This window comes from Megalobrama amblycephala, linkage group LG2, assembly GCF_018812025.1.
Source record: "Megalobrama amblycephala isolate DHTTF-2021 linkage group LG2, ASM1881202v1, whole genome shotgun sequence".
Taxonomy (NCBI): Eukaryota; Metazoa; Chordata; class Actinopteri; order Cypriniformes; family Xenocyprididae; genus Megalobrama; species Megalobrama amblycephala.
The window spans coordinates 60,280,339-60,293,142 of record NC_063045.1 but is presented as its reverse complement, the minus strand read 5'-3'; the positions used below and the strand labels follow the sequence as shown (position 1 = coordinate 60,293,142).

The following is a 12,804-nucleotide window of genomic DNA, read 5'->3' as shown; positions in this document are numbered from 1 at the left end:
CAACTATAGTGCATTCGTAGGTCGATATCCATCTATTATGCCCTTTTTCAAAGTCTTGATGTTGTTTTTGGGCTCTACTAGAACAGGTTTTCATGCTTGAATGTTCATTATTCTCCATTGTTGCAGCTCCTCTCTTCCCAGTCTGTCAGTAACGCTCTGTTTAGTTCCTGTCTCTATGAAGCCCCTCCTTCTGAAAAGCACAATGTGCTCTGATTGGTCGGCTGGAGCAGTGTGTTGTGATTGGTCAAGCGCGTCGAGTGTGTTTGGGAACACCTTTCAATACACTACTAACTAACTCAACCAGGCCCCGCCCCTTTATTTTGTGTATAAATTATTTAAATGAGGAATATTGTGATGTGTTCGTTCCTGGAACTACAATGGAGTCATTTCAGGGAGTTCAGAAATAACTTTGCAGACGTCATGCTCAAACAGCAACATTACACACTAAAGACAGATGGACATGGACCCCTTTAAAAGGGACCTATTATGCCCCCTTTTACAAGATGTAAAATAAGTCTCCCAGAGTGTGTATGTGAAGTTTTAATTCAAAATAACCCAAAGATAATTTTATAGCATGTTAAAATTGCCACTTTTTGGGGGTGAGCAAAAACGTGCCATTTCAGTGTGTGCCCTTTAAATGCAAATGAGCTGCTGCACTCGGCCTAAGAGGGCGGAGCTTCAAGAGCTGATTCTCCGGTGACAGGATTCAGTCAGGACGCACTATAATGACAGAAACTGTGAATATATGCTGCATGGAGATAGAACAGGTATAGTTTAGTTCAATTACGGTTATAACTTATATCGTCGTCTTGTTTTTATCCACGTTATTAGTACAAGCCAGTTTACCGATGAGATTTATAACGTTTATTGTACTTCACACAAAAAATGAAGCGTCTGTCTTCACTCTAGAAAATCACTGTAAGAGCTTAATAAAACACAGTGCATGTGTGCATTAAAATATTATCCATAAACTTTCTCTCTCTCCCTTGCATTTTCATCAACATACACAACAAATTACACAGAAACACCCATTATAACTACCAGTAAACAAATAAATAAAGACCTTATGCCTTTTCGGGTGGTGCTTAATAGACCCCTTAATCGCCTGCGTCACTGTGACGTCACCGCTCTAGCTGGAGGCAAAACATAAATAAGAACTAATAGCGGCGCGCTAAAAGTTTAAGGTTTTGACTTGTTGTGTTTTTGGCTGCCAGAATAGAAGGAACAAGACTTTTGGTTCAAAACTAAAGTTTTACCAGATCCCGGCAGACATTCCTTCACAGAAATCAAAAAGATACTTGTGGTTGAATGCAATACGGCGTACAGACTGGACGGAGACGATCATAAATAATGCTCGTGTTTGCAGTGCACACTTCATATCAGGTAAAATAATCGATGCATATGTAATGGTGTGTTGGTTTTATCTAGTACAAATCAGCAAGTTTCTGTTTTATAGGTGAAAGTCGCCAACTTTCAGCGCACTAGCTAGCTTAAATGTTAAACAAACATACAGCGATAGATGTGTGTGCCATCCTTTGAATGGTCTCTTAAAATAATCCACATTGCTAGCCATAATCATAGTTAGCCCAGCGGTAGGTTACATTAGACAATAAGCCTTGACAAAATTCCCCGAACCACCCGAAAGTAATTCATATGTTGTCTAGGAAATATCCAAAACTTAAGTTAATTTACAAAAATAGCTGTCACGGTCCCGCAGAGTCAGTGACTGTACATATTCGGACAGTTCTGAACCTTCTTCTGCATCCATGTTTAATAAATCCCTCCTAAAACATGCTAGCTTACGCTTGTCAACATTGAGTCCAGCGTCTCTTTTTGCCTCCAGCTAAGCCCCGCCCACCAGGAAATGTTGCAATGTTTACAAACTTTTAAGGGGTCTATACATTTTTATCTGTAAATCAACTCCGATGAACTGTAATAAAGTGCTCTCACCTTCATTACTGCTGTATCCAGTATCACTCTGGAGAGTGTATGTTTTGTATTGTCCCTTTGTATTGACATTGGTTCACAAAGTCCGGTGTGAAATGATTCGAGCAGACATAAATGAGTTGAGGGAGCATTTTCTTTGAAAACAAAATGAATCTGGAAACGGCTTGTTCTGAGACACTGCTTATGATTTATGGGGATTAAAAAAAAGGAGTGGGTGGATTTTATCATTATAGGGTGGTTGTGTACACACACTGCCAACACACATTTATGTCCAAACACCATGCAAAAGTGAATTTTGCATAATAGGTCCCCTTTAAAACATCCCAAGCAGCTTGACACATTTTAGGGGCGGGACTATCTGTTTGACCCACCAATGGCAGACAAGGGGAGTGTTCAGGAAACTGGTTTGGTGATGCAAGTGCTTCAGAAATGACACATTTCACATTAAACATACGTTCTTGTATGTGTTATTATTAACTTAGGAAGCTAGATATAGACATGTTGACAGTTGAACTAACTTTAACTTAACTTTCTCAGCAATATTCTCTCCAAACTGTTGATCTTCCATGACAGTAGCTGAGCTGAAAGAGAAAACAGACTGTAGAAGAAGACAATTATGCTGATGCTCACTATACTGTACTTGCGTAACCGTGTAGCTTGACGGGAAGAGTGTGTTAGTACTTTTCTAAGTGATAAAACTTAAAAACATTCACCTGCTGGAAGATATATTGAAGGAGGGACCTGAGTGTTATTTTAGTGTGATTTATATACTTGAATTGGCTTTTATTTTTATATGTATTAGTTATTTAAATTTTAGTTTAAGTTTCAGTAATTTAATTATGTTCTTTTGTCATTTTATTAGTTTTTATATTTTTATTTAGCTTTATTTTTATTTCAGTTTTACCATGAAATCAAAACTGACTTTTATTATTTTATTCTAATGTTAGTAATTCTCTAAAACGTATTTATTTCGGTTAGTTGCCTTTTTATGAGTTTAGGTTTTTTTCATCTAATATTTATATTATATTTAATTTCAGATTTATTTTAATTAATTTTTTTGTTTTAATTAATTCACCATGAAATTAAGTCACCATGAAATTAAAATTTTTATTTCAGTTTTAGTTTCAGTAATGTTCTTCATCTAAACTTCATCTAAAACATTTATTTTGGTTTAAATTGCCTTTTTATGAGTTAAAGTTTTTTCATCTAATATTTATATTTTATTTAATTTCAGATTTATTTAAATTAATGATTATTTAATTTCAGATTTATTTAAATTAATTATTTTATTTATTTATTTATTTATTTATTTTTTTAGTCTTAGTCAGTCACCATGAAATCAAAATTGACCATTCTTTTTTTTCCCTGGAATATTGCAACATTTATGATAAAAAAATATTTATCCATGCACAATACATCATCATTATTATTGTTTTTTTTTTTTTTTTTTTTTTAATTCATGTGCTTCATAATCTTGAATCAGAATATCTTCTCCTCCCTCTTGCAGCAGGGTGGGACAACCTGTCACTCACATGAGATCCACCAATAGCAAACCACAACCATCTAATCAATTCCCCACAGACAAAATCAAGCCCCGCCCTACATTTGTTCTTGTTTGAGAAGCGTTTCTCTCGGATATACGTTACAATAGGGAAGAAAAAGACCATATTTAAAGACCTGGATATGACTAAGACTTGTGCAGGACTCCTCTCAAGACACTAAAAGAAAACACCCAAAATACTTTAGCAACCATTTAAATACACCCTTAAGTATTAGATAAAAAAAAAAAAAAGGTACGGTAGCGCACACAAAACCGGACATCGTAACAAAAGCAGCATCAATCCGAACGTGTCTGTATGATTGACAGCTGCTGCCAGAGGCACGTGAGACTTGAGACTGACTGTCTGTCTCTCTTTCAGACAGTACTGAGGACGTCCCTCCCCACTGGCACAGCTGCCTAATTGACAAGACTGGCTGTACGATGATATAAACACATTATCCTCTAATCTTCCGTCTCCCTGTAGACGTTCGGCACATATGCGATCAACATCCTTCTCCGCGGCAGAGACCCGCACCGAGACGCGAGAACGGCTCTGTAATTTACAGAGGGAGAAGAACAATCTAGAGCCTTCCTCACCAGACATGATAAAATGTGATCCGATTACAGAGACGACTAGAGACGTCACCGTCTGAGCCGACCACCTAAAGAAATCATCAAAAAAATCAAATAAAATCTGTCAAAATATAATCTCAGAGGTTCAATACTCCTCAGTCTGGTTTCATGCTATTGATTGGAAACTTTAGTGCACAAAGCAATCCTACAATGTGTCAGGAAAACAAACAGCGACGTCTGATTCATATCAAAGGTACACTTTTTATTAACGATCAATATTTGCACACAGAAGTGTATTTTTTTACCTTTATGAGGGCATTTTTTCCATATTTTCCATCAAAAACCACTTTAGATTGGTTTCACCTTCAGCAACACTCGGTTATGAGTCATTAAATACAGATTTATGATTATAAGTTGTTCTCACTCCAACGTGAGCTCTTAAAGAGACGGCGCGCTTCCAAAAGGCTTGAATCTTTACAATAATCTGTCACTGTCACTTTAATTTAGTGCAAGATCATCTACATGTTAAAATAGATAAATATATCCAACACTGACTGACATGCACTATCATTCAAAAGTTTGTCGAAAAAAGTGTCTTATTCTTGCATTTATTTGATCAAAAATACAGTAAAAACAGGAATATTGTGAAATAACTTTTTTCCATGTAAATATATATTGTAAACTGTAATATATTCCTGTGATAAAAGCTGAATTTTCAGCATCATTACTCCAGTCTTCAGTCACATGATCCTTCAGAAATCATTCTAATATGCTGATCTGCTGCTCATTAAATATTTCTTATAGTATCAATGTTTGTTTGTATCATTATAAATATCTTTACTGCCACTTTTGATCAATTTAAGGCGTCTTTGCTGAATAAAATATGTATATGCGTGTATATCTTGCATCCCTATATTATTAAATGACAGACATTTAAACTAATCTATCTGTAGTATTTGTCACTTTCAGGTTAATTTCTGTTATTTTTTTGATTCACTTGAACCGTTTAGCAATGATTCATGAATCATTCGACTGTAAGAAAGTAGTTCAAGCTGTAGTGCTTTCAAAAAGAAGCTCTGTTTGTTGAAGCACGTCCATTTCTGACACAGTCGATGGTGTGCATTTAGGACGGGATTATTTCGGCACAGAAATCACGCACTGCAGCTTTGAGTGACTCAAATGAATTACCGAATCGGTTCATTGAAGCTAACGAATGGAATCTGGTCATATAAATCGCGCTACATCCAAATCCTCAGCAGGGATTCCTCAAACAAACAGTGTGCTCGTTTGGACTGAATCAATTAGGGCCTAAGCACATAGAGTGTGTGACTCCCTGAACATCAAATTCGGTCTCTTTGTTTGCCTCACACAATGATGAAGTCACAAGTGAAGAGTCCGACGGAGATGACAAGTCCGCAAACATGCGAAACACACACACATACGCGTGTCCGCCTACAGGCACATCATTAGAAGAAGCAGAGACAAGCTCTGTCAAGAAGAGCGTTCATGAGCATCCTGTGCATCTGTGCGGAGACTGCAGTAAATTGGCTGTGTGTGTGTGTGTGTGTGTTGTACCTGGTGCTGGGATTCCTCCAGATTGCCACTGGCCCACAGCGAGAGCCCCAGACGGTGTCGGATCTTGGCCTCGTCCTCCCGACGGCCCAGCTGCTCCGCGAGACGCAGACCTGAGACACACGGAAACAGAGATTTACCCATAAATGCTTTTCCAGGAAGTGTTTTAAATGAATAGTTTAAGTTTAGTCATCCCACATCACAGCAAATAGTGTTTTTCTTGTTTTAATGCATCAAAATGGGAGTTTTATGGCTTTTAGTCCATTTGTTTGCAATATAGGGGCAGTAAAGTTGATATTTGTATTTAAAATTTAGTCCTTCTCTTTCCAGACAAAAAATATTGATAACTTATGTGATAAAGTATTGTTTATACACTATTATAGTATTTATTAATATTTTGAACAAAGCTTTTATTTTTATATTTTCAGTATTTGTTTTAATTTTAAAGCAATTTTGTCATTTTCATATATTAAACATTTCTATTTAGCTTTTATTTATTTTTATTTCAGTTTTAGTCATTTTAGTACTTTGTCTTTTTTTTATTTCAGTTAGTTTCCAAGGACAAAAACATTTCTAATTTTCATTTTTTTCAGGTTTTTATTTTTTTCATTTTTAAAGTTCAAGCTTTTACCTCATATTTATTTGTTTTATCTTCCTTTTAACTTTATTTCAATAAAGCAAAACATTTCATAATAGATTTATTTAACTTTAAAAACACTGCTGCGCTACAGAGAGTTTTGTCAAGCTTCAAAAATGACAAAGTACGCTATAAATTAAACTTATTAATTAAAATAAGCTTGAATATATCTGTGTGTGTGTGTGTGTGTGTGTGTGTATATATATATATATATATATATATATATATATATATATATATATATATATATATATATATATATATAAAAGAATGATTTCTGAAGGATCATGTGACTGAAGACTAGAGTAATGATGCTGAAAATTCAGCTTTGATCACAGGAATAAATTACACTTTGCAATATATTCATATAGAAAACAGCTATTTTAAATTGTAATATTATTTCACTATTTTTACTGTATTTTTTGATCAAATAAATGCAGCCCTGGTGAGCAGAAGAGACTTTCAAAAACAATTAAAAATCTTACTGACCTCAAACTTTTGAACACACTTTGTAGTAATGTATACACTAATACTATACACACTTTGATTTCACACTTTTTCATTATGTTTTACTTGGAAGAAGGAAAATCATATGGGTTTGGGGGTGAAAAATCATGAATTTTCTTTTGTTGGCTGAACTATTCCTTTAATAAAAGCATCAAAACGCTCAGCACTTACAGTTACTTACAGTTCTAGTATGTGTCTTGTTTTAAAACTCATATTTGGTGCGCTCTGCAATTAATCATCCTAAAATAACAGCCTCCAAAACATTCCCTTGCCTTTTCTTCCTCAATTCTTTTCATTTTCTCTGTTTTTTATGTTTTTCATCATCAAACTCTGACATGGCTGTCGGGACACACTGGTATTTAGGTCTCATCAGGCGCTGATCTAAAGAAAAGCCTCAGAAATGATTTTTCTCGTTCAACACAGACTTTAATCACCGTTTCAATCCCTCTTTGATTCCTTTCAAGTTCAAACCCAAGACAAAAGAAATGTTCAGTAAAACACTCCCCTCTTCAACACCATCTACACTACAGTATAAGGGTCTGAATTATACAAACTGTATGTATTTAGCCCCGCCCCTTACCATAACCGTGAGTTTCAACACACTACTAACTCAACCAGGCTCCGCCCCTTTATTTTGCATATGAATTATTTAAATGAGGAATACTGTGACGAACCAAAACCAAAAGTTAATTTTTTCAGTTTCCAAATTAATCAAGTACCTTCATTATCAAACACACAACGAGCAAACCGCGGAGTCTCACAATCTAGAGTTCACAGTCCCACATGTTTCGGTTTCTACACAACTTCAATCTCACAAATGCCAAACTGATCTGAGAATGAGCGGTTTCCTCCTGTCCGCCGCTCACGAGGAGGCCACTCTTAGTTAATTGGCTGTCAGACGGAAGGACGCGGTGGCCTTTTGGTGTAGAGGATGCGAGACGGGATCCGCATCTATCTGTCCTTTTCCCACTGTCCTCAGCCGCTCTCGCAGGAGGGAAGAAGCCGTCAAAAGTCCTGGATGAAAGTGATTAGAACGCGCGGCCACCCGTGAGCCGCTCTGTTCCTGACAGCTGACAGAACTGAGGAAAGTCATTTCGGAAAGACGAGCAAGAGAGGACAGGTTTTATTGAGTGGATACCTAATTCAACTACAAACTCTTTTAACAAAGCCATGGAAGCTCGTTTCTACCATGAAATAAAGAAATAAAAAAGGTAATTGTGACTTTTTATCTCACAATTCTGACTTTTTTTCCTCGGAATTATGAGTTATAAAGTCAGAATTGCGAGTTTTAAAGTTAGAATTACGTGTTATAAAGTCAGAATTACAAGATGTAAAGTCAGAATTATGAGAAATAAAGTCAGAATTGCGTGATATAAAGTCAGAATTGCGAGTTTTAAAGTCAGAATTATGAGATATAAAGTCAGAATTATGAGTTATAAAGTCAGAATTATGAGATATAAAGTCAGAATTATGAGTTATAAAGTCAGAATTGTGTGATATAAAGTCAGAATTGCGAGTTTTAAAGTCAGAATTATGAGATATAAAGTCAGAATTATGAGATATAAAGTCAGAATTGCGAGTTATAAAGTCAGAATTGTGTGATATAAAGTCAGAATTGCGAGTTTTAAAGTCAGAATTATGAGATATAAAGTCAGAATTGCGACTTATAAAGTCAGAATTATGAGATATAAAGTCAGAATTATGAGTTATAAAGTCAGAATTGCGAGTTATAAAGTCAGAATTGCGACTTATAAAGTCAGAATTATGAGATATAAAGTCAGAATTATGAGTTATAAAGTCAGAATTGCGAGTTATAAAGTCAGAATTGCGAGTTATAAAGTCAGAATTATGAGTTATAAAGTCTGAATTGCGAGATATAAAGTCAGAATTATGAGTTATAAAGTCTGAATTGCGAGTTATAAAGTCAGAATTGCGAGTTATAAAGTCAGAATTATGAGTTATAAAGTCTGAATTGCGAGTTTTAAAGTCTGAATTGCGAGTTTTAAAGTCAGAATTGCGAGTTATAAAGTCAGAATTGCGAGTTATAAAGTCAGAATTGCGAGTTATAAAGTCAGAATGCGAGTTTTAAAGTCAGAATTATGAGATATAAAGTCAGAATTATGAGATATAAAGTCAGAATTATGAGATATAAAGTCAGAATTACAAGATGTAAAGTCAGAATTATGAGAAATAAAGTCAGAATTATGAGATATAAAGTCAGAATTATGAGTTATAAAGTCAGAATTATGAGATATAAAGTCAGAATTATGAGTTATAAAGTCAGAATTGTGTGATATAAAGTCAGAATTGCGAGTTTTAAAGTCAGAATTATGAGATATAAAGTCAGAATTATGAGATATAAAGTCAGAATTGCGAGTTTTAAAGTCAGAATTATGAGATATAAAGTCAGAATTGCGACTTATAAAGTCAGAATTATGAGATATAAAGTCAGAATTATGAGTTATAAAGTCAGAATTGCGAGTTATAAAGTCAGAATTGCGAGTTATAAAGTCAGAATTATGAGTTATAAAGTCTGAATTGCGAGATATAAAGTCAGAATTATGAGTTATAAAGTCAGAATTGCGAGTTATAAAGTCAGAATTGCGAGTTATAAAGTCAGAATTATGAGTTATAAAGTCTGAATTGCGAGTTATAAAGTCAGAATTGCGAGTTATAAAGTCAGAATTGCGAGTTATAAAGTCAGAATTGCGAGTTTTAAAGTCAGAATTATGAGATATAAAGTCAGAATTATGAGATATAAAGTCAGAATTATGAGATATAAAGTCAGAATTATGAGTTATAAAGTCAGAATTGTGTGATATAAAGTCAGAATTGCGAGTTTTAAAGTCAGAAATATGAGATATAAAGTCAGAATTGCGACTTATAAAGTCAGAATTATGAGATATAAAGTCAGAATTATGAGATATAAAGTCAGAATTATGAGATATAAAGTCAGAATTGCGAGTTATAAAGTCAGAATTGTGTGATATAAAGTCAGAATTGCGAGTTTTAAAGTCAGAATTGCGAGTTATAAAGTCAGAATTATGAGATATAAAGTCAGAATTATGAGATATAAAGTCAGAATTGCGAGTTATAAAGTCAGAATTGCGAGTTATAGTCAGAATTATGAGATATAAAGTCAGAATTATGAGATATAAAGTCAGAATTGCGAGTTATAAAGTCAGAATTATGAGATATAAAGTCCGAATTATGAGATATAAAGTCAGAATTATGAGATATAAAGTCAGAATTGCGAGTTATAAAGTCAGAATTATGAGTTATAAAGTCAGAATTGCGAGTTATAAAGTCAGAATTATGAGTTATAAAGTCAGAATTGCGAGTTATAAAGTCAGAATTATGAGTTATAAAGTCAGAATTGCGAGTTATAAAGTCAGAATTGCGAGTTATAAAGTCAGAATTATGAGTTATAAAGTCTGAATTGCGAGATATAAAGTCAGAATTATGAGTTATAAAGTCAGAATTGCGAGTTATAAAGTCAGAATTATGAGTTATAAAGTCTGAATTATGAGTTATAAAGTCAGAATTATGAGTTATAAAGTCTGAATTGTGTGATATAAAGTCAGAATTGCGAGTTTTAAAGTCAGAAATATGAGATATAAAGTCAGAATTGCGACTTATAAAGTCAGAATTATGAGATATAAAGTCAGAATTATGAGATATAAAGTCAGAATTATGAGATATAAAGTCAGAATTGCGAGTTATAAAGTCAGAATTGTGTGATATAAAGTCAGAATTGCGAGTTTTAAAGTCAGAATTGCGAGTTATAAAGTCAGAATTATGAGATATAAAGTCAGAATTATGAGATATAAAGTCAGAATTATAAGATATAAAGTCAGAATTATGAGTTATAAAGTCAGAATTATGAGATATAAAGTCAGAATTGCGAGTTATAAAGTCAGAATTATGAGATATAAAGTCAGAATTATGAGATATAAAGTCAGAATTATGAGATATAAAGTCAGAATTGCGAGTTATAAAGTCAGAATTATGAGATATAAAGTCCGAATTATGAGATATAAAGTCAGAATTATGAGATATAAAGTCAGAATTGCGAGTTATAAAGTCAGAATTATGAGTTATAAAGTCAGAATTGCGAGTTATAAAGTCAGAATTATGAGTTATAAAGTCAGAATTGCGAGTTATAAAGTCAGAATTATGAGTTATAAAGTCAGAATTGCGAGTTATAAAGTCAGAATTGCGAGTTATAAAGTCAGAATTATGAGTTATAAAGTCAGAATTGCGAGTTATAAAGTCAGAATTATGAGTTATAAAGTCAGAATTGCGAGATATAAAGTCAGAATTATGAGTTATAAAGTCAGAATTGCGAGATATAAAGTCAGAATTATGAGTTATAAAGTCAGAATTGCGAGTTATAAAGTCAGAATTATGAGTTATAAAGTCAGAATTGCGAGTTATAAAGTCAGAATTATGAGTTATAAAGTCAGAATTGCGAGTTATAAAGTCAGAATTGCGAGTTATAAAGTCAGAATTATGAGTTATAAAGTCAGAATTGCGAGTTATAAAGTCAGAATTATGAGTTATAAAGTCAGAATTGCGAGATATAAAGTCAGAATTATGAGTTATAAAGTCAGAATTGCGAGATATAAAGTCAGAATTATGAGTTATAAAGTCAGAATTGCGAGTTATAAAGTCAGAATTATGAGTTATAAAGTCTGAATTATGAGTTATAAAGTCAGAATTATGAGTTATAAAGTCTGAATTATGAGTTATAAAGTCAGAATTGCGAGTTATAAAGTCAGAATTATGAGTTATAAAGTCAGAATTGCGAGATATAACGTCAGAATTGCGAGTTATAAAGTCAGAATTGCGAGTTATAAAGTCAGAATTATGAGTTATAAAGTCAGAATTGCGAGTTATAAAGTCAGAATTATGAGTTATAAAGTCAGAATTGCGAGTTATAAAGTCAGAATTGCGAGTTATAAAGTCAGAATTATGAGTTATAAAGTCAGAATTGCGAGTTATAAAGTCAGAATTATGAGTTATAAAGTCTGAATTGCGAGATATAAAGTCAGAATTATGAGTTATAAAGTCAGAATTGCGAGTTATAAAGTCAGAATTATGAGTTATAAAGTCTGAATTATGAGTTATAAAGTCAGAATTATGAGTTATAAAGTCTGAATTATGAGTTATAAAGTCAGAATTGCGAGTTATAAAGTCAGAATTATGAGTTATAAAGTCAGAATTGCGAGATATAACGTCAGAATTGCGAGTTATAAAGTCAGAATTGCGAGTTATAAAGTCAGAATTATGAGTTATAAAGTCTGAATTGCGAGATATAACGTCAGAATTGCGAGTTATAAAGTCAGAATTGCGAGTTATAAAGTCAGAATTGCGAGTTATAAAGTCTGAATTGCGAGTTATAAAGTCAGAATTATGAGTTATAAAGTCTGAATTGCGAGTTATAAAGTCAGAATTGCGAGTTATAAAGTCAGAATTGCGAGTTATAAAGTCAGAATTATGAGTTATAAAGTCTGAATTGCGAGTTATAAAGTCAGAATTGCGAGTTATAAAGTCAGAATTGTGAGTTATAAAGTCAGAATTATGAGATATAAAGTCAGAATTATGAGATATAAAGTCTGAATTGCGAGATATAACGTCAGAATTGCGAGTTATAAAGTCAGAATTGCGAGTTATAAAGTCAGAATTATGAGTTATAAAGTCAGAATTGCGAGTTATAAAGTCAGAATTGCGAGTTATAAAGTCAGAATTGCGAGTTATAAAGTAACAACTCAGAAGAAAAAAAGTCCTTTTTTCACACAACATCTGCTCTCGCTTCAACATTACACACATGCTCCGTGGTGCTCTCTAGAACGCACATTGGAGATGAATATTTTGTACATAAAGTGGTAAATTATGTTTTTTGTGCAAACAAAGCACTCGCATCGCTTCATAGATCTGAGGTTAAACCACTGGAGTCACATGGATTACTTTAATGATGTCTACCTTTCTAGGGCTTGAAAGAGGTAGTTGCGTAGCCTGTCAATGG

At 33.5% G+C, this 12,804-nt stretch overlaps 1 protein-coding gene across 3 annotated transcripts in view; it reads right to left on the bottom strand.

Moving 5' to 3' along the window:
* ttc28 (tetratricopeptide repeat domain 28) overlaps window positions 1-12,804 on the bottom strand; it is a 345,699-nt gene that overhangs the window by 38,360 nt on the left and 294,535 nt on the right. For all 3 annotated transcript variants that reach the window (XM_048181318.1, XM_048181319.1, XM_048181320.1), the window contains one exon: window positions 5,636-5,745. In XM_048181318.1, coding sequence (XP_048037275.1) covers window positions 5,636-5,745 — 110 coding nt within the window. The remainder of the gene's footprint in view (window positions 1-5,635; window positions 5,746-12,804) is intronic.